General features: G+C 43.5%; 2 protein-coding genes and 1 pseudogene across 3 annotated transcripts in view; 1 reads left to right on the forward strand and 2 right to left on the reverse strand.

Moving 5' to 3' along the window:
* Positions 1-2,125, reverse strand: part of LOC306667001 (putative vomeronasal receptor-like protein 4) — a gene marked incomplete at its 5' end in the record, with an annotated part of 178,812 nt that extends 176,687 nt beyond the window's left edge. The window contains one exon of the mRNA XM_079149240.1: positions 1,771-2,125. Within this exon, the coding sequence (XP_079005366.1) occupies positions 1,771-2,125 (355 nt within the window). The remainder of the gene's footprint in view (positions 1-1,770) is intronic.
* Positions 2,126-9,965: 7,840 nt separating this feature from the next.
* Positions 9,966-10,849, reverse strand: LOC306667006 (vomeronasal type-1 receptor 4-like; annotated as a pseudogene). Its single transcript has one exon. The product of its transcript is annotated as a vomeronasal type-1 receptor 4-like (transcript).
* An 11,275-nt stretch (positions 10,850-22,124) lies between these two features.
* On the forward strand, positions 22,125-23,337 carry LOC306666563 (putative vomeronasal receptor-like protein 4). Its single transcript, XM_079148729.1, has one exon. The coding sequence runs from the start codon at positions 22,128-22,130 to the stop codon at positions 23,091-23,093; it is 966 nt and encodes a 321-aa protein (XP_079004855.1). The 5' UTR covers positions 22,125-22,127; the 3' UTR covers positions 23,094-23,337.
* Positions 23,338-27,978: the final 4,641 nt, after the last annotated feature.

Here is a 27,978-nt window from a genome sequence, read left to right on the forward strand (position 1 = left end):
ACCGTCACCTTCATGAGGACACCTGTAAATGTCATCCATGGTCACACTGCCAGGATTCACATTCCTTCCCTTTGAGCCCAGAACCCAGGACGTTTTAGGGACTGTGCACTTGGTCTTGTTCTCTGTACTAGATAATAGAAGGAGGGTGTCACAGGAAAGCAGTGGAAGTAAGGTCAGGAGTACCTTCCTGGTCTCCAAGCAAGGACGATAAACTCCAACATACTAGAGTACGACATAATAATGTTACCAAGTTACTTAAAATCTGTGTTGATGGAAAGAGCAGGCATTCACCATTATCCAAGAGTGAAGTAAGACACCCAGATGCAGGGCCACCAGGAGACACAGAGGCCATGCTTCAACTGGAGCACGTCTGTGTCTCATGGGTTTGATGCTCAGTCAGTGAGTATGTGCAGTAAGCACAGCAGCGTCACAGATGGTTCAGAGTGGCCCCATGGAATCCCTCATAGTCAGAACTGTGCCCTCCACACCCATGAGTACTTGGATCCCATTTGAGAAAAGGGCAAAGCAAATTTTCCCTCAATTAAGAACCAGAATACATTGTGTATCTTTAAAATTAGGAAAGATCAAAAGCACAGGCAATGTAAACTCAGTAAGAAGCTACGCCTTTAAAGAAGCCAGAAATTATTTTCAACATTATTGTTTTCATTTATTTAAAAATGCATTAAAAAGATTAGAAAATCAGAATATATTAAAAGAAAAAAATGAACTCTTGGTATACCTCCATTAGGCTTCTTTTTTCCCACTGAGGCAATTATTCTTTAGGTTTCTTTTGTGATATGCAACTGTTCATACATAGACAAAATCGAATTAAATGTTTTGGATTCCCTTCTAAAGCATTGTTGTATGCATGCTTTTTAATTATAATATACCTTACATACTAGTATGTATCAGCCCAGTTGGAATCCACCCATTTTTTAACAAGTTCAATGAAATTCAACTTGAAGGATGAAAATATATAATTATCCTTAACAACAATGATGGCCCACTTATTGAATATTTAAGTTTGTTTATAAAATAAAACTGCAGTCTAAAATGTTTTTCATTCTGAGTATCTTATGTGAGCGAGTATATCTGTAAGATCAGGCCCTAGAATTGAACTTCTTGGGTCAAGAGGTGAAAACATAACTAATTTTGATATAATTTTTAAATTGTTCTTCTGCGTCTTACCAGCAGATGTGGTGGTGTGGAGAGCCATCTCACATGCATGAGAACATCAGCTGCTTCCTGAAGAGTGGCAAGAAGGAGAATGGAATGGGTCTGGTTCTTCCCAGCTCCCAAAGACTGTCCACTCAGGACTGTCAGCAGCTTTGAGGTGTGAGAATGCGCCTGTATGTGACTTCCCTGCTCTTACTGGATTTTGCATCACAGGTAGAAACACAACTAACATGATTTAAAACATGATGAAAGGATCAATGAAATGGATAATTTCTCAATGTCTTTCTTTCTTACTGAGCATGACAACATTCAGCCAGATGTCCATCTCTGTGAATCAGCACAAATGGACTAAGAATCGCATTAACCAGTAGTCAGAAATTCTTGGGGACTTAAAGATATGGAATCCTTCAATAAGGACAAAAATGAATGTAAAGAAAGAACAATCTGTCCAATAGAAGAATAGAAAACAGAGCATCAGAAGGACAACACTTTGAGCAGCCTTCATCTTAGGAGGAGTCCTGTAGAGCAGCTTGGAGGTCTGCAGGTAGAGGACATGCTGATGGTGCGTGTGGAGGAGGAAGACCATGTGACCACTGGCCCCACCCATGACACCCTGGGACACAGCATCTTGTAGGACCATGAGAACAATAAAAATCCAACTGATTATCCAGTTGTATGGTTGAAAATAACAGTAGTTGTCACTTTTACTAAATTCTGATGTGTTCATGTTGTTGCTATTTTTTATGTAAAATGGTAAATTCATGCTTATCAAGGAATTGAGAATCCAGAAGAAGAGCAACAAGGGAAGGATGTTCTGTGCGGACCTGGACTGCAGCCTCCTCCACCTTGAGGCTCTGGGACTGTTGGTGGTGGCCTGGTCCACTGTGAGGAGACCTGTGGTGCAGATGGACAGGCCCCAGGTCACCCTCTTCAGGTAAACCACAACCATAGAGCCTATATCACCTAGCAGATTTTGCAAACCAAAGCTGGCTATTGTCCTTGGTGTTCCTTTAGTAAAACGCATTAGGAGATTTGTAAAACCCAGGTGGATGAGAATAAGGTGTATAGGTTTCTTCTCAATACCTCTAAATAAGTAAATGTAGTTCACAAGAACAATGATGTTCCCTGCAATGCCAAGTCCTATTAGGAACATGAAGGTTCTTCTCATGACAAGGTTCAGAACCATTTTTAACTTTATAGATAGAAGCAATTGGATGTAGCACATATCATTTAGGAAAAAAAATCAGAAAGTATTACCTTTATCTTCAGAAAGCATTTCATACCACACATTTTCTAAAGGATAAGGATCAGTATGTACATAATGGTGATAATTTTATTCAAATAACTGTTTTATTCCTTTTTCTCTGTCACTCATTGAGTCAGTTTCTCCTCTGCTGTAACCAAAGGCCTGACAAGAACAGTTTTAGAGGAGGAGAGGTGTGTTTGGGGGCTCATGGTTCCAGCTCTCATTCTGAAGATGGCCAACTCCAACCTCAGGGGTAACAGAAGTCCAGGGCAGACAAGTGTGGTGCAGGATAGTAGCTGAGGACATTGCACATGAACTAATAGAGAGAGAGAGCTCCCCTCGACAAGGACAAAGCAACCCCACCACCAACTCCAGGCACAGCGCCTGCCTACAGTCACCAACTCAGTGACTCCTGATCAGGAATTCACACCCTGACTAGCTCAAGTCTCTCCCAGCCCAGGCACTTCAGCTCTGATTTTTCTTGCCTTGTCTCACATGTGAGTTTTGGTAGGACATCTCACATCTAAACTATAACAGCACTCTTTGTGTGTCTTTTTAACTAATACATTTTTTGGGAAAAAAAATGCCATATTGAGGATTAGCGTTCAAAGTTCTAAGTTTTCAACCAAGTTTTTGTTCATGGTCCAAACAAGCAATCTTTCAACCACATCTGTTCTCCACCTCATCATGGATGCCTGCAAACCACAGCTGCCCAAACCTGGATTGCCGCCATGTTTCTTGTTCATTCTGTCTGTTCTCATTGTCCAGTTCTAAAATCCTGGGCTCCTGCTCATCCTTCCAGCCTGCACTACACCCTCGTGCACACTCCTAGGAGATCCAGTTGCTCAGGGTCTTTAAGGTCTTCAACCATCACCACTTTCAGAGTGCCTTGTTCTGCTCAGTTCTCCTTTCTCTTCCACATGGTCAGGATGAGGTTTTCCAGCTATGCCTCTTGCATATCCTTGATGCCTGAACCTGAATGGCTCTAAACTCCAGCCCCAACTGACACTGTTGTGTCCCTGCTTACAAGTCTGCAGTGGCCTTTGTGGTCCTCAATATCAAGTCAATCTGCACAGCCTTCCCAGATAGGACACTGATGTTAATTCTGAATCAAAGAAATCCAGTATCCACTGTCTTGTCTGACAAAATCAGATCAATAGCAGATGAAGCCATGGCTGGTGCCCCAGAGGAGCCAACATGACCCTCTAGAAGGGTCTTTGCAGATCTGAGCTCTCACTGAGTGACCTCAGGAGCCACTGGGAGAACCAGCATTAGTTCTAGAGGTGTGGATGCTTATCAAGCTGGATTAGGAGAAAGGGGATAATTAGGTGTTGTGTATTGTGATAGGTGAGGTCATTCATGGATTGGGCTTCCTACAATGGCCACACTTAGCACAGTAGGTCCGGGGTCACTGTGCTGCAAAGAACTCACTCCCTAGTTGCTGCACTACATGTGCACCAAGAGGAGGAAAGGTGTATTTTGACCCATGGTTTCAGAGTTTTACCCCATTGTCTGCTGACTCCTAGGCAGAAACACCAGCCATGGCAGCAGGGAAGGAGACAAAGAAAGGCAAGAAGGAACCAAGGTCAGATACAGTCCCATGGTCACTCCCCTAGGATTCTACTTCTAGGTGCCACACCACTTGCCTATACTTACCAGCCAGCAGGACATTCAGATTTGTCATCTATCAAGTGGACTAATGCACTGAGGAGGTCAGAGACTCATGATCCAATCCTGATCCAATCATGTCTTCACAGCCACACCTCTGAGCACTCCTGCATTGCCTGACATGAGCTCTGATCACACACCAGAACATTCCAGTCCTGACCCCCAATCTCATGCCAATCTCACAATGCAACATTCAGTCCATCTCCAAGGGCCCCATGTCTTAACCATCACAGCATTGCTCAGAATCCAACATCTCCTGTGGCACTGAAGGTGAACTCTACTTTCCTGTGAGCCACTGTAATCAAAAGCACTTTACATGCATCCTATACACACCAGCACCAAGTAAACGTTTTCATTTCAAAATAGGAGAAAAGAGCCATAGCAAGAAGTTCTGGCCTCAAAGTAAGACCAAAACCCAAAAGGACAAACACCTAGTTCTCTATACCCATCTGAGAACATTTATGGTGTCCAATAAGTAAAAGTGTCACTAAGTAAATGTGGGTTGGAAGAAACCTTCTCTTTTCACAGTTTCAGATGCTGATCAAGCAGGGCATGGTGTTCTGGTCTGTCATCATGTTGAGTATATTTGCATGGTGACTAACACATTCTGAGATTTTTATGATGGTTTTTCACAATAAGGTGTTAATTTTCTGTCCTTCTTCTTGTCAGTTAGTTTATGTGACCACTGCTGGTGAGTTCTATCTGTGGACCCACATATGACTCAGTGAACAAGATCAAGGTGGCCTTGGTCACCTCAACTTTAATCCATTTCAGATAACATTGGGCATATTTAGGGAGATTTGGCCATAGACCTTTCTACCATTTCAAATAAAGCAGAACGTACCAGTATCTCAGAATGTAATAGGTGATTTAACTAATGATAGGAGTTACATTGATTACTTGCTTTCTTTCTCAGGGGTCTTTATTTAATTGGCACTAATTTATACATACTTATGGGGTGCCATGAGGAGTTTTGTTCATATAAACAATTAATAATATTAAGATCAGGGAGCACACACACATATAACCTCAAATATATATGCTGAAAACATGGATAGTCTCTCCCTCCAGTTTTCCGAAACATACACTGCATTACCATTATCTATGCTCATACTCTGACTCCTAGCCCATCAGGATTCCTTGCTCCTTTATTCCTGTAACTTAGTACCATTTATCCACTTTCCCCATCCCCTCACCTCCCCCAGTCCTATGATCTTCACCATCTGCTTCCAACTTCAGTGAGTTCAACAGTTTCCTGTTCCACCAGAGAGTGCGATCTGGTGCTTCATCTCTCCTTGTGCCTGATGTAGTCCACTTTACATAACACCTCCAGTTCAGTGAAGGTGCCGACGATGACAGGGTTTCATTTTACTTTTTGGATGGATGCTTTTCCATCATGGTGGGTTACCTGTGACTTATCCGTACTTCATTTGATGGTCACTTACAATGACACTGGCTTTTGGCTGCATTGGCTGCAGTGAACATAGGATTGCAGGTGTCTTCTGAACATGCTGATTTCATACCTTTTAGCTTTAAACCCAAATTTGGATCACTAGATCATGTGGTAGTCATATTGTTAATGGTTTTGGATTCTCCCACAGTTTTCATGACATCTGTACTTATTTACAGTCCCACCCACAGTGTGTGAGGGTTCCTTTCTGCCACATTCCCACCAGAGTTTGTAACCTTTTTACTTTTTGACAGAGGCAATTTTAGTGGTATTGAGGTTTTGGGTTACATTACCCTGATAATTACTGAAGTTGACTATTTGTAACTTGTCTTCTGAAAAAGGTGATCATAGTCTTGTTGCCCCTTTTTAATCATGGGGTTTTGCTGTAAATAAAATTGTTTGTGTTTTATTATAGAGTTCTTTCAATGTTTGCATTTTTTGGCATCCAACCCAAGGCATTGCCTGTACTGAGAAATGGTCTCCCACTAAGTTACACCAACAAATCTTGCTATTGAATGATTAAGTTTCTTTTAGGTATCCTGAAGATATACTCCCTATGATACATAGACTTCTCAAAACATTCAGCTACTAGGTAGTTAGTCTCCTCAGTCTTGTTCATTCTTTTCTTTTCCTGTGCAGAGTATGTATAGTTCAACAGAATCTCATTTGTCCCTTTTTTGTGTTTTTCCTGACATTTTGGTGATTTGTCCAAAAATTATTGCCTATAATAATGCCCTAAATTTTTCCCTGGTTTTCTTCTATAACTTTGGTTGATTTGAGTCTTACATTTAACTCTTTAATCCATTTTAAGAGATTTTGTGGCTTGAAAGACACAAGAGTCTAGTTACATTCTTCTCCATGTGGATATCCAGTTTTTCCTGGACCACTTTATTGAGAAGACTCTACTTTCTCTAATGAACCTTCAAAGCACCTTTTAGTGAAGTCTGTTAGCTGTAGACGCATGAGCTACTTCTAGATTCCTATTCTTTTCCATTAGTGCAAGTGTCTATTTTCTGCCAATACCATGCTGTCAGGAGTGGTGACTGAATTAGGTCTCCTGAGCTGTCGTGTGACAGAGGCAACACCTTTCCTGGGAACCTGCAGTGTGAAGGTGTTGATTAAAGACTGCAGTTGCTATGGTGATGCACTATTCAGGAGGAGGTTCTGTGCCAGTCATGGAGCTATTCAGTTCTTCACTTTGAGGTTCAGACACCAGCTGCCCAGGGGGTACAAAGTTATGGGCACAAGCTGATAATCATAATTGGACTGCTCATACCTGTGACCTTGGTTGTGCTTGTTTTAAAGATTTTTCTCACAATAAAAATTTACATGATCATATTTATATAACAAATGTGCAGAGGTTGTTCTGTGTCACTCTCTCCCCACCAGGAATTTTAGTGAACTACAGAGACCCAGCTTTTTCTCTATTTCTGTGTCCATTTGTCTTTTCTCCATACCTTCATTCCCCAGTTCACTTACCTAAATTAATGACTGCAGGTCCTGACATGAATCATTTTAGATTCCTACACCTTCACAGCATATTTTGAGTTTTGAAGTAGTGAAATGCTTCCTATTTCATTCTTTTTCCTTAAAATGCATTGTGATCTGCATTATTGCAGTAAGGAATATCCATACAAGTGTTATAATTTAAAACGAACATTGATCTCACATATAATATCCAGTCACTTTATCATACACAAAACTCTTTATTAACCAGGTTCTTACTAACTCTTTTTATGTCTTCTCACCTATCTAGGAACCAGTCTTAATGGGTGTGAGATTGTGTCTTCTGAATTTGATTTGCAGTTTCCTGATGGCCAGTGATGTTGAACATCTGCTTATATGCTTTATGGACATTTGCATGTCTTCTTTGGGAAAACATTTTACAAGTCCCTTGCCCATTTATAACCTGCTTAGTCTTGGGATTTTTGCCTAATGACCTATGTGAGTGACTTACATAATTTGGACAGTAAAACTTTTTGAGTCACAGTGTTTCAAATGTGGGTCCCATCCCATTGCTGACTTTCAATGATTTGAGTGTTCCTTTATGTGCAAAATGTATTTAGTTGAATATAGTGCCACTGGGTAATTTCTTCTATTTTTTTCTGCTTTAGATATCAAATCTGAAACTCACTGTGGAGACTAAAGTCAAGGAGAATTTCCCTAGATTATATTTGAGGAGTTCTAAAACTTCAGTTTTATGTCTAAATCATTGCTCAACTTTGAGTAGAGTTTAGGGAGGGTTTAAAATCGAGGCCCAACATCATATTTTGCATGAGGGTATGTAGTTTTACCAACATCATGTGCTGAAGAAATCCATGAGGATACCTCAGAATTCAATGTGAACTCTGTTGGTTCATTGCCGTGAATTCAACATCAAAGTGGGAAATGTCAGCATTGAACTAGAAATACTAAACACAAAGGGGACCTTCAGATCCCAGGAAAACATGTGCCATTTGGTGGCAGTGATTCACTGAGGGACAGTGGCCATGTTTACCATAATGGAAAGTAATCAGAACTGTGAGATCCAGAGAGATCTTTGACCAATTGATTACCTTGTCTGTAGGAATGAAACATATGGGAGTTATGCACAGTTCTTTCTGGATCTGTAGAATGTTGAAACCCCAAATCTTGTGAGAAAATATGACTTGAACCTCAAGAACAGGTTCCATGGCTCCTCCATTAATCCCATCCTGGAGCCAGGCTGCAGACACAGAGCTCCCTGTGTGGTGGGAGTGGAGCTCCTCATGAGGAACCTTGCTGTCCTGCCACAGCACACTGACCTCTTCCTCCTGCTTTTCCCCAGACAGATCTACATTCACTTAGTAGAATGACTGGTCATGGGAACAAGGGAACCAGCAAACATTTCAGCCATTAACTGACACTGGGCATGAAGTGACACCAATTGCTGAAGACCCAACATGTTCCTGCATCCACCAAAAATAGAAGGGACTCACTAGGTTTATAATAAATGAAGGTTTTTGGACCTAAGTTCTCTTGTATGAAATCCACTGTCAATTACAAATCACTGATGACTTTTACTTGATGTATTCTTCTGGTTGCTTTCAAAATATTTCTTTGTTTTAATTTTCAGCAACTGTAGTCTGTGTGTAAACACTGCTGTGTCAATTCCATAATACAAGGTCTTTTGGGTTTCTCTATATGGAGGTTTATCTCACAAAATGCAGGGAACTCTTCTGCCATCTCTACTATGAACATTGTGTGAGCTTTCTAAACAACAACTGATGCGTTCTTCTCACTATTTATATTTTAATGGTTTCAAAAACCTACAGGTATTTGAGAAATCAAAGAAACTGATGTGCTACAGCCCTGGCAGTGTGTTCCAAAGGCCAGTGCTTCCATTCCTCTCCTCTCTCCCACTCCACATGTGTGCAAACACGTTAACCATGTGCATCATTCTTTTCAATTATTTTCTAATAATGATATCTGATGTACTTTTATTTTCTCAATTTCCACATTTTAGAGTGAAGAAGAGTCATACTTAGGGAAAGTAAAATCCAGGCAAACTTGACAAATTGTTTCCAAGAGCCACGAGTCACTTTCTCACTCATCTAGACACTCGTGTGTTGTTGATGCTCAGTCATCTAATCCTCATGATTCCATTTTTACATAGCATTCATTCCCAGTGGCACTTCCAAGATTTGCACTCCTTGCCCTTGAGTCCATGGGAAATGACCAGTTCAGGGATGGCTGGCCTCGTCTGTTCTCTATGCTACATTTTGGGAGACAGCTTCACAAGGAACTGTGGAATTCAGACAGTAGTACACCCTTTATCTTCAGGAAAAACTAAGCCCACTTCCTTATGAATCAGAATATGTGTATTTCTAAAGACAGGGATACACTATCAAGTAGGGTAAAGACTAACTAGGACTCTCTTGAAACAAGCCATAAATTGTGATCAACACAAACTTCCCATTTATTGGAGGAATATGCTTTCAAATTGTGAATTAGCAAAACAAAAACCACAAAAGAAAACTGAATTATTTTCACTATGACTCCGTTCATCTTTCTATAAGGTGACACAATTACACTTTTGTCTTTCTCCTTGCATATTTAATAATGTAGATGAAATCCAACTATATATTATTACATTCTGCTTTTAAATTATTCTAAAAATATTTTCTATTAATCATAATTAAGTATGCCATATATAGCAATACATATCAACAGAGTTTCAAGTTTACAAGTGAAGTAATATCTGTAAATATGTACAGGGCTAAGAAAAGAGAAAGAAAGAACATTTAGCCAGTTTCCTATGACATCTGTCCTCGCACTGTCCCCAGCTTCTAGTATGGAAATGTTTCTATGTGATTCAGCTACCCTTACTAGATTTTCCTTCACATACAGCAACACAAAACTAAGAATTATTTTAAACTGGCTGAAAAGATCAATGAGATAGAGTCTTTAATGTTTTTCTCTCTCATGAGCAGGCCAACATTCAGCCAGGTGTCCATTCCTGTGAATCAGCATAAATGGGCTCAGTATTGTGTAGCCAAGGTCCACAAATTCTAGAGCACTTACCTCTATGAAATGCTTCTCTAAGGAGAAAGTCACATATAAAGCCATAAAACAATCTGCCCAATAGAAGAAGAGAAAACAGAGCATCAGAAGGAGAACACTTTGAGCAGCCTTCATCTCAGGGGGAGTTTTGTAGAGGAACTTGGAGGTCTGTAGGTGGAGGACATGCTGGTGGTGCTTCTGGAGGAGGAAGACCATGTGGCCACTGACCCAGCCCATGACACTCTGTAACCATGAGAACAATAAAAATCCATCCAATTATCCAGCTTTGTGATTGGAAATAGCAATAGTTGTAACTGCTAATAACATGTGATATGTTCATGCTATTGATATTTTTTATGTAAAATGGTAAGTTCATGCTCATCAAGGCATTGAGAATCCAGAAGAGCAACAAGGGAAGGATGTTCCATGCAGACCTGGGCTGCAGCCTCCCCCACCTGGAGGCTCTGGGACTGATGGTGACGTCCTGGACCACCGTGAGGAAAATGGTGGTGCAGATGGACAGGCCTCGGGCCACCCTATTGAGGTAAACCACAGTCTTACAGGCTATATCATCTATCATACTTCTCAAAACTGGATATTGTCCTTGGCATTACTTTTGTAAGAAGTGTTATGATATTGGTAAAAGCCAAATGGATGAGGATAAGGTGTACAGATTTCATAGTGCTTCTAAACAAGTGCATATAGTTCACAAGAACAAAGATGTTCCCCAGACCACCAAGTCCTATTAAAAACACAAAGATTGTTCCCTTGAAGAGATGCAAAACCATTTTTTATTCATAAGCAGAAAAACTCAGATATAGCACACACCTTTTGATGAAAGCAGTGGTAATAATGACATATATCTGCAAAGAAATATTTCAATTTCTAGAGTATAAGAAAAATCTGGATATATGTAATGGTACAGATATTGTCCAAATGATTATTGCTGTTTCTATAACTGTTTGGAGAGGTGTCCATCCAAAATATGTAGAATTCTACATATTTTAAACATCATTCTAAGGGCTATTGTTCAAAAGTCTAAATTATCAACCCTGAATTGTTCTAAGTTCCATGCAATCAATACCCAGCTGCTTGGTCAAAATCCCAATACTTCTTCCATGTTCAACCTCAGCATGGATACATTGTACCCCCACTCCCTCAATCAGATTTCTCCCTGTTTTTGTTGTTTCATTCTATGTTCTTGTTATTAGAATGCAAAAGTCCAGGATCATGCTTGGTCTTTCATCTTCTCAATACACTGTACACAAGTATTTGTAGAATCCAGTGGCTTCAATGCCTTAACAAATGTAAATTCAGTCATGTCTCAATTTCCATTTTGCCTCTTGTTTGTTCGATATTACCTTCCAGCTCTTATTTGGGTCAGCACCAGAATTCTAGGTTTACTTTTTGCTCAGTTTTCCATCTTTGATGATGAGAGCTTCCCTTCTGTGTTCTCCTGCACACCAATGTGACTCTGGTTTCACTGCTTACTAATACTCAGAAAGTCTCTGTAGTCCTCAGGGTGACATTGAACTCTACCTTTCCAGATGGAATACAACGGGAAAAGCCAAATCAGTCAAAGACAGGCAGAAACCAGTCTTTACTCTGAGAATATCAGATATGAAGAGCATGCAGTCAGTGAGGATGCCCAGAGAGCCATGGAATGCTGCTCTGGCAGGGTCTTCAGCAGAAGGCTGAGTTCCCCCTGATGACCTCATAACCAAGGTCCACAAACTCTAGAGCACTTACTTCTATGAAATGCTTCTCTCAGGAGAAAGTTATATATAAAACCATGAAACAACCTGCCCAACAGAAGAAGAGGAATAAGAGCATCAGAAGGAGAACACTTTGAGCACCTTCATCTCAGGGAGAGTTGTGTAGAGGAGCTTGGAGGTCTGACGGTAGAGAACATGCTGGTTCCGGGAATGTGGTTCAATGGTGGAACAGCCATGTGTTCAGGGGAAGTGGCTCAGTGGTGGAGAAATTTCTGTTCAAGGGGTGTGACTCAGTGGTGGAGCAGACTGCCTTCAGGGGATGTTACTCATTGATGGAGCATCCTGTGATCAGGGGATGTGACTCAGTGGTGGAGCACCCTATGTTCAGTGGGTATGGCTCAGTGGTGGAGAAGTCCTGTGTTCAGGGGATGTGGCTCAGGGCTGGAGCACCCTGTGTTCAGAGGATGTGGAACTGTGGTTAAGAGCTCTGAGTTCAGGATATGTGGCTCAGTGGTGAAGTGCCCTGTGTTCAGGGGGTGTGACTTAGTGGTGGAGCACCCTGTGTTCAGGGAGTGTGACTCAGTGGTGGAGCACCCTGTGTTCAGGGAGTGTGACTCAGTGGTGGAGCACCCTGTGTTCAGGGGATTGGCTCAGGGGTGGAGCAGCCCTGGGTTCAGGGGATGTGGGTCAGTGGTGAAGAGCCCTGGGTTCAATCACCAGTACCAACAACAGCAAAAAAAAGAGATTGTAATCAATTTTTCAAGTTGATTCCATGAGTAATTTGCAGAGAGCTTTAAAAAGCCAGGTACAGCAGCTTCAGAGTTTCCATTTTGTCCAGATTTCATGTTAAGTTCAGCCCAAATTTGTGGTTAGCACCCAAATGTTTAGGGTGCTATTTAGTATTCTATTTTTAGGGTCTGGGTTTAATTAAATACATATTCTGAAGACTCTTACAAGGAACCATGTCAGACACACAAGCAAACGAGCTTTGGTGGAATTAATGCTGGCCACAGAAATACTTTCCAGTTTCACTGAGTCGGCCTCACTTGCTGAACCTGGGGATGCAAGGGACACTAGGCACTGAAGCAGAAAAGGCAGGTAGAGTGCCAGGCTCCCCATCCAAGCTTTTTCTCTGTTGCAAAGGTCAGCGTTGCCAGTCTTGAGGACAGGGACTGGTGATGGGCATGATGCCCACAGTCTCGTCTGCCTGAAGACTAAACCGCAGCTGGACCCCATGTTCATGTGAGCAGTCTATTCTTAGAGAGAATCGCAGTGAGCGAGCAGCAATCCCACAAGCCATCTGAGGACACGTTACAGATACTTTTCCACCTCAAATTCTTTTCCTGTTGAGTTTTTGAAAATTCACCCAAGCCTTTAAGTTAGAATAAGTCCAGTCTCCACTGATTCCTTCTTGGCAGAATTCTGGGCCCATCATTTGTTAAATAAAACTGATGGAATTGGAAGATGGTCTCCAACAACCGTGACTACTTCCCTTTAATAATCACAACTGCATGATGCTCTCAGAGTCCAGCACCGTGATCTCTCACCAATCTAGTAAAAGAACTCCAATAACAGACACGAACCGATTCCCAGTCCTTCATGGAGACAGGCACCAAGTGGACATTGAGTTTTGCCACTGTGATATAATCCAGTGGACTGAGTCTTGCAAAGGCTTCCAAATCATCCAGAGAACCAAAATCAGAGCACAACGCAGCAGCATACGCTGTGAGTGAAAACAGTGGGTGGGCTGGGAGGTCACCTACTCACCATGAGAGGCACCGCCCAGGACCAGTGCTGGCCCAGGTCCAGTGCTGGCTCCACCCATCGATGAGACTGTGCCAGGTTTGCCTGGATCTTCCTCCTCTGGGAGAACCAAAGTCACTGCAGGTAGAAGAAGAGCCTTTTGTCAGACTCTGTCACCAAGCAGGCAGGGAACCTGGGAGGGATGCTGTGTCCCCACCCCCAGAGCACGGCCCTTTGTGTGTGTGTTTGTGTGTGTGTGTGTGTGTGTGTGTGTGTGTGTGTATACTGGAGACTGAACCCACAAGTGTTCGACCACTGATACTCCCAGCCTCCTTTAAAAATCTTATTTTGAGGCAGGGTCTTGCTAAATTGCTGAGGCTGGCCTTGATCCTGGGACTGTCCTGCCTGAGCCTTGTGAGTCGCTGGGATTACAGGTGTGCCCCACCACACCTGACTTGGAACAGGGCTGTTTAAAGTCATCCCTGGACAGGGTAGGTGGATGCTTTCCTGAGCTCAGTCATGGATGCTGGGAAGGGGCAGCATAGAAGGCTATGTTACCCCAAAAGACCAAGTTTCCCATGGTCTTCCATTCCTTTGAAAAGGGCTTTGTGCCTCTTGTGCAGCAGGACAGGAGCTCTGTGCTTAAACCAAAGTTCAGGAGTGAAAGATGCTAACAGGAATCATGTCTGGGTCTTTGGACTAAGAGTCAGCTTACTCTCTGATCTTGCTATATGGAACGTGGTTTGGAGAGTGGGAGATGAATGGAGGCTTAGCCAGCCCCCATCCACCTAGTCTCTGCACATCCCCTGCAATAGTGCAGCCCGGAGGGAAGGGAAAGCTGCAAAGCTCATAGGAGATGAAAAGGGAGAGAAGATTCACACCACTGAGCAAAGGCCCCATCTACCTGCTTTGTAAAGTGATCTTTGAATGCTTTGGGAAAGCACTTCCAAAATGAGGTTATGGAGTTCGTAACGCGTGGTGCCTCACCCTGGCTCCTCTGGCAGGCTTGCTATGGTGAAACTAGCTGATCTGCTGAGAGCCCTCCTGTGCGCAGCACAGGAGCGAAGAGCGCCCCAAGCGGCAGGCCACACCCAGGGCCTACTGGGACCTCGGGTGGCTGGAGCCCCAAGCCCTGGCTTGCTGCAGTGTCGTGAGGAACCCTGAGCAGAGGGTGGGGCTAAGCCGCTCTGCTCCTGGGCTCCTGACCTCAGAAATGGGCAGAGGATGAATGTGTTAAGCAGTTACGCTTTAGGGTGGCTTTCTCTACGGAGTAGACAATGAAGACAAGCCCTTGCTAAGCCGTATATTTCACTCTACCGCATTCCATGCAGAAATAAAGCTAGAGAAACCACATCTATGTGAAATAATGAAACTTATGGAATATTAACGAAAAGTAGAAAATATAAGTGATTTTATTTATGTAAAGCTCAGGTATAAGAAAGGATTAGTTGTTAAGAATAAAAAATTGGTACTAAAATAATAAGAATGTGCAAAGAAGTAATGGAAGCTAGATCCATTAGTGGTTGCTGGCAGGGGGAGGGACAGTGACTGGACAGCAGCCCTTCTTAGCCTGGCCAGGCACCATTCATAGCCTGGGCTATGGCAGCACAGGTGCCCACTTGGTGATCATTTAAGTTGACGTAATGCCATGGGCTTTATGCATGCAGGATAATGTCATGAGAAAAAGTTTAAAGTTTTAAATAATGTTATTTCATAAAACGGGGATTTCCAAAGTGATAAAATGGAAGTTCTGAGATAATTACATGGATGTTTTATACTAATATAAATTTCGGTGTATTTTAAAAGTTTCTATGATCAAATTATTTTGAAAATTGTTTGAAAACTAACAGGAAATATATTTGCAGTCAGTCTGACAGCTTATACCAAATGAAAGCACAGAGAATGGCATTTGGGAAGGTTCCAGACATTCTACCCATGAGGCAGGCTGGAGATACATTTGAGTATCTTCAGTCTCTTTCACTATCTAGGTATGAAGTGTATAAATCATCACTGTTCCACTCTGGCAAGTGTCTGGGGGAGCTGGGTCCCTTCTGTCCAGACAGGTGCACTGCAAGAGGAATGACAGACGCCCGGTTACTTCTAACCACAGCCAGAGATGTGCGGGGCCTTTGATCGACTCCTGCAACGACCCCTTAAACCACTGATTCTCCGTAGAGACGAGGTGCTTAAAAACGTGGAGACTGGCAAACTGGACTACAGCATGTCTGCTCCTGGGGCTGCAATGCAGCTGTTAAAACGAAAACGAACAAGTTTAAAAGGAAGCGTTTAGGACAGACCCTCAGTCAGGCGAACCTTTATCGCTGCGCAATTGTCACCAAGGCAGATGAAGGACGCAGAACGAAGGGTCTACCACGGCAAGGGTAAACGTTTTGAATCATGCACTGTGCATTAAAACGCGGGCCATCTCTTGTGAGCCACAAGTAGGTCAACTTGTCTTGAGAATCTGTTTGGGTTTCTGCCTTGATGACCGCTGACTTTGTCTTAGGATTTCTAAAATGACACCGGACTGGCTTCTCTCCAGCTACCGTGAGTCACTAGAGCGAAATCGCCCCCACTGCTGGCCAGGAGGAGGTTGGTTCTACCGACGAGGGTGGGATTCGAACCCACGCGTGCAGAGCACAATGGATTAGCAGTCCATCGCCTTAACCACTCGGCCACCTCGTCCCCGCATGTTGCTGCTGCCGCTTCCGCCAGATCGGCTGAGGCAGGCGCGGGAGCGACTTGCTAAGCGGAGGGCCAGGCCAGTCTCGCACAGACGGGCAACGGCCCAGCGAGTCTGCCGGGGATCCCGCGGCGGGTCAGCGCGCCAAGGCACCTGCTGCGCTGGACGCCTGCGCAGAGGCACCTGTGCCTCGCAGGGGAGCAGTGCGGGCCTCGGGCCACAGTCCTGGAGCTGCGCACCAGACCCCAGGCCGCGGCTGCCTCGGGCGTGCAGGTCCGGAGCCGGGCGAAGAGCGCGGGGCCTGCGCAGGCGGCTCTGCACGTCCACTCGGTGCTGCGGCTGGGCTGCGACGGGGGAACCGCTCAGGGGAGAACCCTAGTTCCTGTCTCCCCCAGTCGTCGTTTAGCGTGCATGCCGCTGTTTAGGGCAGTTTTCAGTTCTATGAGAAACAGGAGCCTCCTGAGATCCAGAGACGCACTTTTCCTTGACAGTGAGACAGACCAAGAGGGACTGACCCAGAAGGGTCACGTGCATCTGCCGCAGGGGAGGCCACCAGGTGTGGATTGGGCCTATGCTTTTGTGCCAGAGTCTCTGGGTTCAAAATTGGTTCTGCTCTCTATTGTGTGTGTCCTGAGGAAAGATAATCAGAAACCAAATCTCCAGCCAACCTCCAAACTGCTACAAAAAGGGGAAGAAAATGATTTTATAATTGAAAGAGGGTTCCAACAGAATGTGCACACAGGGAACGCACTAGAGGCTGCGACCCAGGGCGGCCACCTGCACAGCTGGAGGTACAAAACTTCACCCACGGATTCGGAAATAAACGGATAGTCCTTCCTCAGTTAAGAGTACTGGAGAGCGCGATTGCCATTCACGGCTCATCTTGTTTCCTGGTGTTTAGTTAACTGTCTTTATTCAAGAAGTGTAATCTTCTCTCCTCTTTAAGCAGGAGAGGATTTGCAACTTGGAGCACATCCGCAGGGTAGTCAGGCTCCGTCCCTCCGCAGAATCTAGAAGACCAGGCACTATCTTCCTTGATAACTGTACTTCTACAGAAGGCCTCCAGGCCTGTCAGAACACAGTCTGGGTCCTAAAACCAGTAAGACACCAGCACAGCTTTCCCAAAGATTTATGTGTATCTCAAACTCATGAAAACACAATTTTCAAGTTTTTAAACAAAAAAAGTGACAGGGAAGTGCTAACCTATCCCCGATAGGGATGGTTATCATTTATATTTCACTTTGTACTTAGCCTTGCAAGCATGGTGTGTGATTAACCCTGTGATCTGGCTTCTTCATTCAAATCAGGGACAGTCAGGTGTCCTACATGAAGCACAAGGATTAAACTTCCACTGTGTGCCAGAGGCAGCTCCAGGTAATGAGGACACAGTCACACAGGATGCTAAAGGAAGCCCAGGGACAGGAGCCTGCCCAGGCCAGCCCGTGCTGCCCACCCCTCTTGTCCTGGCCCAGTGCCCCATTTATATACACTGCTGTGCCCCCAGGGACTAGAGGGTCCTCCCTAGCAACAGAACGAAAACTAGGACCTTCCTGGGTATAGATATGTTATGTGTTTGTCCTCAAATCTTTCTATGGCAGATTGAATTTTTAAAAGGAGATGAACCTATTTAGTTGTGTCTAATTTGCTGTTTAATATACAAGAAATAAAGTAGCTGCATTTAAAAAAACTTGATCTGCTGTGTGTGTGCATAGATCAAGATGACTCTGCCCTGTCCAAATCCATGGTTGGGACTTGCTCAGAAAGTGGAGTCCCCAGTGCTGGTCATCATTGACTCTCTTCCTGAGTGTAAGAAAGGACTGGAGAAGGAGGGGAAGTGCCTCACTCTTCCTCAGAAGCTGTCCCCATCTGGTTCCCAGCATGGAGCACTGAGAGGAGGAGAGGGCCAGTAATATGGAAACCCTTGGGACATAAACTTGATTCATTGTTCCCTTTCTAACTGCACAAACTTCTGTTAAAATAATTAGAACATAATTAAGGCTGAGATAACTCTGAGCCAAACAAATGCAGTAATTGTGGAGGGAGACAAAAGCCGTCCTCCAGGGACTGAGGTCCTGCAGGGGCTTGCTTCCCCTGACAGGTGTCAACTCTGAAAACCGCAGTCCTGGTGGTGGTTTTAACAGGGGTCCTGTCATGTAACAGGGTCCACTTTATGTTTAGAATGCTGACCTTGCTGCTCCACCATTGGCAGCTTATTTTAAAACTGATGTGGTTGTTTTTACTTTCCTCTTCCCCTCCCTTATTGTGGCGAAAAGAAGATGAACATCCTCCCTGTCTAAGGAAAGTTACCTGTCCATTTACTGCCCACCTGAACAAAGAAGCTCCTGACCCAGGGAAGGAGAACAGCTCTCTCAAGAATAAAGTTCAACCTTAATGACATCTAATGACAACCTGAAAACATCTGGGGAGCGGTCCTTATATTCCAGTCTAAAGTCCTCATCCCCAGCCAGTCAGAATGGCAGCCTCTGTGGTGGGAATCATTGGTCGATGGCCTTTTGCCATTACCAGAAAAGCGATGAAGCTTCTTTTTCCTTCTTCTTAAACTCTTGTCCTAGTTACTGGATCGGCATCAGCGACAAAGACTGAGCTCTTAGTATGAGTTCATGGTAACCAAGAGTGCTGCAAACCCAGAATGCACACACATGACCTGGGAGCTGCCCCTTGTTAGAGGACCAGTGCAGAGCTTGTCCACAGCACAAGGTGAGTGGGCCGAGGGCTCTAGTTTCTCACAGGAGCCAGGTGACATTTCCTAAGAAGCAGATCTTACTCCTTCTCCATGAAAACAAAGTAGTTGCTGGGCGGGTCTGAGCCTCAGGATTCACTCTTCTTCTGGTACCCAAAGGTACGCACCTGGCCAGGAAGAGGAAGGGCCACTGATGGCCATGTCCCTGCAGAAGTGCTGGAGCACTGTCTGGGAACGTATTTCCCCTTCTGTGCACCGACTTATAATTTCTATGGGCCAATCTGCTGAATGTACCACCACAAGCCGTATAGGAAAAGATAGTATTTATTAAGACATATAAAGTATGTACAAAAGGAAAACCATCCCAGGTAGCATACCGACTCAGCACCGGAGAGACATCACGGGCATTTTGCAGCATACATAACCAAAGAAAGCAGTCTTGTCACCTTTGAGTTCTTCTCATCTCTCTTAAATACACCAGAGTAAACATATAAAGTTATTGTCTGGAGCCACTGGGCTCAGTGCCATCGGTAGGTTTGTTCTCCAGACCTGGATCTGGCCAGGAGCCAGGCCTTGAGAGCAGAAACCAGATGTCTTTAAGTTATTATTTTTTTAATGTTCTCAGAACACAGAGCTTATCTGTCCTTGAACAGGGGCACTGCCACACCTCTAAGTTTCTCATGCAAGTTGTTTACTCCTTGCCCTGATTTCACTTTTTGAAAGCACTCTTAAACAAGACTCCATTTTTCTCTACAAGCACCTATGACCCTGTGTTCAGGATCAAGATTCATCAGAGAGCTCCATGGCAGGCTCTGAAGTTCCAAAGACAGAAGGACTGCCTGGCCTCCAGGGAAAGCTGCTTTCCTCAGCCTTCATGGTGTCCTGCATTGTGACTGCCAGCATCCTTAGCTTTCGTAAGATCTCAGCACCTAAGTTTTGTGTGTTACTGTGTTACGAGGGCAGTCTTTGTCTTGTATCATATTGCTGGGGCCCTGAGTGCAGTGTGTTTAATTTGAAGGTGTTCCTTCTGCATCCATTCTTCCACTCTCTGTCCTCACTCATGATAGTGCACCATATACATAAGTCAACTTCATTATGTGGAGGACCTGCTAACCATAATTATTTAAAAACACAGTTTCTCTCTTGAGAATCAATCATTACTAGGTGTTTTTCAATCTGGTATTATTATTGGAGCTAACACACTTTAAATTTAGTTGGTATTTTGCAGCAGGAAGCACTAATCTCACATTTTACTTGAGAAACTGGACCTGGGGTGGAGGGGCTTACCTGCTTCAGCTGCTGGGTGTTAGGTCCAGATGGGGTGCTGCACATCTGCCTGACCACAAAGCCTGTCTTTGATAAAAGTTCACCACACTGTTACTAAAGCAATGTGGGATAATGTTCCTCCTCCTCTGTCATTCTTCATTCTGTCTGGATGAGAGAGGAGGGATCAAGTGTCTCAGCAGTGCCTCTGCTTCAGGTTGTAGAAGTATGGGAAGGTAAGGGACTGCTGGGAAAACGAGAATCACTAGAAAGACGTGAAAGACAGAAGAACAGGTTTGGTAAGTGCTCAGGGCACTGAGGCAAGTTGAGCCCAGTCACTATTATCATAGCCCGTCTCAGAATAAGCAATCATTCCATTTATACCACAGAGTTACCACAATGGCTGTGCCTGTCACTAATGCCTGCAGCCTGAGGCATCAGGCCTGTGACATTTAGGACTGCAAGAGCCATCTCTCCTGCATTGGCTCAGTCTTCAGCCTCCCCATCATCAGGAGAGGAAACACAGGTGGAAAGGCAGTAACTGATATTCCTGAACTCAGCAGCTGCCTGGTACCAATCCTGAGTACAACCTGCATTTCTGCACTTCATGCTGCCAGAGACCTTCAGCATAGAGAAGTGAAAAGCAACCCGGTGATGATTTGCAGGGGAGGAGGAGCAGGCTTGCAGAATCACACTTGAAGCACACAGAACATATGCAAATCCTGGGTTTACTTCTAACATCCTGGTTTCTACTGTTCTAGATAAATCAACCATAGTTTGACATAGTTCTTAGGGGAGACTGAGATTGGAAAAGGTCACATCCTGTTCGGGCTTCCATGAGGTGGACTGGGATAGATGAAGACAAAGCAGCCCATTGTTGACCACATCAGGAAAACACACAGCTAGGGCTTCCCAGGGTTGTGCAACAGTTTTGAAAGACCCTCTTGACCCTCTGGATCCTACTCCAGTGATATATTTCATGCCCAGTGTCTCCCAAACTTCTTTTCTACAAGGAGGTTTTACTGGGGTTTCCTGACTCACACAGGGCCGTCATCTCCTGACAGAATGCAATTCCTCACACCCTAACCCTTTGGTAAACACCACTATAGGTCAGACTGCCCCAGCCTTCCCTTAGAGGCCCTTTTGGTCATCTGTGGGAACTCAGACCCCTGATGAAGATCTCTAAAGAGCATTCCATGGCTCCTCTGAGTGCATCTGTTGTTTATCTGGTTTTCTCAGGGAAGAGACTTGCTCTGAGTTGTCTTTGGCTGATTCAGATTTAATTATTGGATCCAACCTGGAGAAATTATACAATTCAGTTTCATGTTGAGTACTGTGAAAAAGAAAAAAAAAACTGAATATTTGTAAGCAGTAAAGTCACAGAGTAATTTTTGGGTTAAGAAGTACAGAAATATGAAAGTGTTATCATCAAAGACACAATACTTAAAGAGCAAACTGAGACATTGTCATGCTAACCAACATGAGGGATAGAAAGGAATATGCAATGAAATGACAGACACTGGGGAAATTTAAACACACTAAATTTACAAGATGTTAAATGCGTTGCAGGTGGGCTTTCATTAGTGTGGGGGAGGAGGAGTAGTCAGGACAGCATGAGTGAGTTTCTTGAAGTGAATATGATGGAAGAAACAAAAAAGACAGAAAGAGATTCTGCCTGGGGGACTGTGGGTTTCATGAACTATGCTGAGGTTTCACATAGGTGGGATGTTAATGATTTGAACAGGTAGATGGGTATTTATTTTATGAGACTTTGAAGAAATTTGGGGTGGAAAGCTTGATGTGAATACTAGTTCTCAAGATGGTGTTGGATGCTACATAGACTGACAAATAAAGAGTGCCACAGAGAAAGGAAGAGTAATTTGGACAGAAATCTGAACTATTACACATATCCTGACAGTCCTTACACTTTAGAAATTGCTGATATGGAACTCTTTTAGCAGATGCACCTGACCATGGCTGAGGCTCTCTTTACAAAGGTATCTGCTGCCTCCAAGCTTCTCTGCCTACAGATGGTTCTGAACCTGCTCAAGGGAATGACCTTCATGTTTCTCACAGGACTTGGCAGTGCTGGGAACATCTTTGTTCTTATGAACTATATTTACTTTTTCAGAGGTATTGAGAAGAAATCTATACCCCTTATTCTCATCCATTTGGCTTTTACAAATATCCTAATGCTTTTTACCAAAGGAACACCAAGGACAATAGCCAGCTCTGGTTTGCAAAACCTCCTAGGTAATGTAGGCTGTAAGCTTCTGGTTTACCTGGAGAGGGTGGCCCGTGGCCTGTCCATCTGCACCACCAGTCTCCTCACAGTGGTCCAGGCCATCACCATCAGTCCCAGAGCCTCCAGGTGGAGAAGGCTGCAGCCCAGGTCTGCCTGGAACATCCTTCTCTTGTTGCTCTTCTTTTGGATTCTCAATGCCTTCATAAGCATGAACGTACCATTTTACATCAAAAATATCAGCAGCCTGAACACATCAGAAGTTAGTAATAGGTACACCGACTGTTATTTTGTAGCAAAAGACTTTATAATCAGATGGATTTTCCTCTCTCTCATGGTCCTTCGAGATGCTACATTCCAGGGTGTCATGGGTGGGTCCAGTGGCTACATGGTCTTCCTCCTCCACAAGCACCACCAGCATGTCCTCTACCTGCAGACCTCCAAGCTCCTCTACAAAACTCCCCCTGAGATGAAGGCTGCTCAAAGTGTTCTCCTTCTGATGCTCTGTTTTCTCTTCTTCTATTGGACAGATTGTTTTATGACTCTGTATTCAACTGTCTCCCTAGAGAATGACTCCATAGCATTAGATGTTCAAGAATTTCTGACCCTTGGCTATGCAATCCTTAGCTCCTTTGTGCTGATTCACAGAGATGGACATCTGGCTGCATGCTGTCATGCTCAGTGACAGGGAAAGACATGGAGAAATTATCCATTTCAATGATCCTTTCAGGAAGTAAGTTTGAAAACACTATTAGTTTCGTGTTACTGCATGTGATGTAAGACTCAGTAAGAGTAGGTGAGTCACACAGAGGTGCAGTGTCACACCTCAGATTGGGTGACAGTTCTGAGCTGACAGAGGTCATCGGGAGCTAGAGGGACACAGCCACCTTCCCATTCTCCTTCCTGCCACTCTTCAGGAAGCATCTGATGTTCTCATGGATGTAAGAGGTTCTTTCATGCCACCACCTCTACAGAAGAATAATTTAGAAAATTATATCAAGATTACTTGTGTATTCATCTCTTGACCCAAGAAGTGCAAGACCTGATCTGAAAAGTGTTCAGGTAGGAAAAACAACGTGATGACTATTTTAGATTGCAGGGCTATTTTTTAAAAAACCTCAATATCCAATGAAGGGTCCATTTTGCTTGTTGTTTAACTATATTCAGAAATATCCATCCATCCAACAGATTTTACAGAACTTGTGAAAAAAATGAGTTCAAATGGTGGGATGTAATGGTATCTAAGGTGTATTTACATTTAACAACTTAACTTTAATTAATTTGTAAAGCTATGAGAGTAATAGCATTTAGATATAATATATAGTTGAAAGTTATCTATATATAAATATTGTAAGAAAACAAATGAAACTGAAGATTAGTTACCCCTTTTGAGAGAAGATAAGTTAATGGAAGCATAGTATGGAGAATTTCTTTTTTCTTTCTGTGTTTTCTGATTTGCTAGCCACTTGAATACATTTTTTAACAAATGAGTGAAAAAATTAATGTTGAAACCAAATCCTGGCTTATTTCAAAACAGCAGCTGTTAGAGTCTTTAATTGCCTGATCTGGTCAGTATCCCTGTCTCTAGAGAGCTACAAAATGTGCTGGTTCTTAACCAGAGAAAGAAATATCTTCCTTATTGCACATATTCATTGTGCAAAATATTAGAGCTAACAGAGAGGGCCCTGCCCTCTGTTGGGAAGAATGTTTCCTCTATGTCTTTTTTGGGGCCCTTGATATATCTGGGTGTTTTACTTCTCAAGAAAATGGCAGTGAATGCACATTTGTTTCTGGTTTGCTGGTACCTTTCCACACAGACTTTAAGTAACTTCGTGACTCTATTATGTCATACTCTAATATGTTTATGAACTCATCTTTTTCATGTGTCTGTGACTTGCTGGAAGATGTGGACTGTGCTATCTATCTGAGTTCCACGGTTCTCCTCTGATAGCCTCCTGCTAACATCTAGCATAGAGAACAAGACAAAGTGGGTCTTGCCCCAATAGGCTATGGATTCAACCGGAAGGAGTGCAAATCCTGGAAGTGAACTTGAGAATGGAGTGTAGGAGTGGAGTTATGAAGAAAAGATGACAAAGTAGCCAACGAAAAAAGGGACATTTTGTAATTGTTGGCAAAATTAGCCAAGGCATGCCTGGAGCTTATTTCCCCTAAATAAGTGTTATTCTGTCTTCCTCCCAAAAGTCAGAATTGAGTTGAGACTATTTAAATTCACCTTGAGTCAGCAGAAAATAAGTAAAAAGAAAGAAGCACATGAATAAAATTGTAAAATATGAACTTGAATTTTTGTTTACATTACCCAAAAACTCATTTTAAAGTGGAATAAAAATGTAGGCAGAAACTGAAATCACAAAATACCCAATCAGAATACATGGAAAGCACTTGACTTTGGACCTGCTAGTGAGTTTTTTAATGTGATGCCAAAAGTTGAAGAACTGTAAAAAAAAAAAAAAATTACAAGTGGGATTCCATCAAACTCACTGACTTTTTCACAGAATGAAGTCACTTATCACAATGAGAAGGCTGCCCATGGAATAAGAAAAATATTTGCAAACCCTATCACTGGTAAAGGTTTAATATTCAAAATACTTAAGGAACTTGTACAAAAAAACCTGGTTAAAAATGGAAAAAGGGCCTGAAAAACAAATGTTTTTCCAAAGAAGATAAACAAATGTCCAACATGCATGTGAGCAGGCACCCAGCATGAGTAATGCAAATCACAACCACAGGGAGGCACCACCTCACAAGTGTTAGACTGTTATTCAGGAGAAAAGAGATAATAAGTGTTGTGGGGGGGGATGGTAATAATGATCTGTGGATATGAAAAAGTGACTTTGGATATCTTTTGTTCTCTGTCAGTGAGAATACCAGTTACTATAGCCATTATGAAAAACTGCATGGAGATGCCTCAATAGACGAAAAATGCAGCCAAATCAATCTGGAGCAAAAATAAGAAAGCAGGAAGTATCACACAATTATTGGATGCAACACACTGCAAAACTGTTAAGAAAAACATCATGGTATTGGCACAAAACACATGCACTAGTGTTCACTAGTGGAACACAGTGAACAGCCTAAAAGTCACCCATACATCCACAATCACCTGATTTTCAACAAAGGTGCTAAGAACAGGCATTTGAGGAAGGAAAGTCTTTTCAATAATAGTGCTGAGAAGTGACATTCTTGTATCTCTCTAGCAAAAATCTTTTCAAAATGGATTACAGACTTAAGTGTAAGACCCGAAACTATGAAAACCTAGTGGAAAAGCTAGGGCATTAGAAAGGGAAATAACTTTTGTTCAAGACATCAAAATGAGGAAACAGAACCAAACTAGACAAAAGCATTCATCAAACTAAAATACTCCTGTACAGAAAATGAAAAACAGACTGGAAAGACAACCTACATCATGGTTGAAAATACCGTCAAAGTCTATGCCTCCTTCATTTCGATTACACGAATGGTGCAACTCTACATGGTGTACAACCAGATATGAAAAGTCTACTCCATTTGGGAACAGTAGGATGAGCACAGAAAGCAGGAACTGGTTTCTCCCCATAACCTGCGGGCCTCACAGGACGGGTCCTGGAGAAGAAGTGGCCTGCTTCCTTGCCATTTTCCAAGCATTGTGGTGCAAAAATCAATCAACCAACCAACCAAAGAAATCCTAGGGAGGACATGAATACGGAAGGAAAGAGAGGAACGAGTGTTCCAGCTGCTAGTGGACTGTCTTGGGGTTGACGAGTGAAACACTCAGAGGCGTGAGCGTGAGCAGAGGTAATTCTGAGCAACCAGAGGGAATCCTAGGTGCCCGGGAAGGATGCACAAGGTCAGTTGCGGGCGAAGAGCAGATGCAAGGACCTCACCTTCCAAGTCCAGCGGGAACAGCAGGTGCCGCGAGCTGGAGGCATCAGCGGATAGAGGAGCATCCTTAGTGCAAACTGGTCGCCAGGAGCCCCAGCAGCTGGGCGGCTCTCACCAGGTGAACAGGGCGCAGGAGGCAGTGGGTCCAGCCCCCTTGTCAGTACCATGGTCCGCGTCCTTCTAGCCTCCCTTCTCCGGTTTTGGGAACTAGTCAGAGAACGATCCTCCTCCTTGGAGAGCCCTCATCTGCAGTGGGCGAGGTCCCGGTCAGCCTGACCTGCGTCCACCCAGTCTCCCCGTTTTCCGGCCCAGCCTGGTCAGCTTTGTGTCCTGCAGGACCTCCTTTCCCTCCTTTCCAATAGGTCGAGTTCCCTCCCGGAGGGCTCTGCCCACTCTCCCATTAGCCTGGCTGAACCCATCCGCACTCTGGTTATAGGATTAAAGATTACTTTTTAAATTAATTTTTGATCAGTTAATTAATTGCACTTCTTAAAAACTCAACTTTTTCAAAAACACGTGCAAGCAACCCGTGGCCCTCTTCCCTCATCTCGACCCCCTGGCAGAGGCAGGATTCTCAGCCACGTGGCTTTTGTTTGTGCTGCTTCATCTCCAGAGCACCTCTCCAGAGGCCACAGCAGGGACAGCCAGTCATTTTCTTCTTCCAAGAGATAAAAACTTGCGGCCTTAGACACCCATGTAGATGACAAGGTACAACCTTCCTTGACAGCAAGGGTGGGCTCTGACCAAATCCTAAATAAAGGCATAAGGAAGTATAAACCAGGAATGAAACATCCTTCTCTCTTCCTGCTGGATCTGCCTGTGGGAAAAGGCAACATCCAGGGAATGCAGGAGATGACAGCAGCGACGGAGGCTGGCCCAGGAGGGGAGGGGGGACCAACAGCACGCAGCCAGAGTCCCTGTGATGCTCGCACCTCCTCCTTGAAGCTACAGTTCTTCCTGGTCTTTGCTACAAAGGCAAAATCATATTTTAACTTATATATACACTTTTATTGATACTTATGTTTTTAAACAGTATTTCCAATATTGTAAAAAATTTTAAAAGCCTCTCCTCACCTTAAACACCTGCACATGAGACACTCTTCCTGTTTTCTCCCAAGTTGTATCATAACTTGGCTGAATTGTAATTCACCATTTACATAATTATGGGTAAGTATCATTCACCTGTATCGTTCTGAACACAGTAACTTTTTAAAATTATCACTCACAGGTAACCGTAAAGCCTTTCCTGAGATGGAGACTTCTACACTCACTATGCAGCACACGTCTTCCTGCCATCCGCTGACGGCTCCCCTGGTGGCCACTGCTGCTGCTGGGGACACTGGTTTCCCAAGATTTCCTCATGTGCTTTTTCATTTTGGCGGAGCACATTGTCGTTTCAGGAGAGTGTACTAAAGACATGACTTTAAATACTTGTGTGCTGGGGAATATTTTCTTTCAGGACTTTGAAATTTGTTTCAGGATAGAGAAAGAATTCTTCCTTTATTATTTACTTCTCTTTTTATTGCAATACATGTTACAGGTGGCAAAACACTATTGGTACATCCGCATTAAGTTAAATTCATAGTTTACTTTCACTCTCTGTTGTACCTTCTCCAGGTTTTCACAAACGTTATGACTCCTGTACTGTAGCGGCCTTTGGACTGCCTTCTTCCATTCAGCAGCATGCCTGT

The sequence above is a fragment of the Sciurus vulgaris genome, assembly GCF_902686455.1.
Source record: "Sciurus vulgaris genome assembly, chromosome: 7".
Lineage (NCBI taxonomy): Eukaryota > Metazoa > Chordata > Mammalia > Rodentia > Sciuridae > Sciurus > Sciurus vulgaris.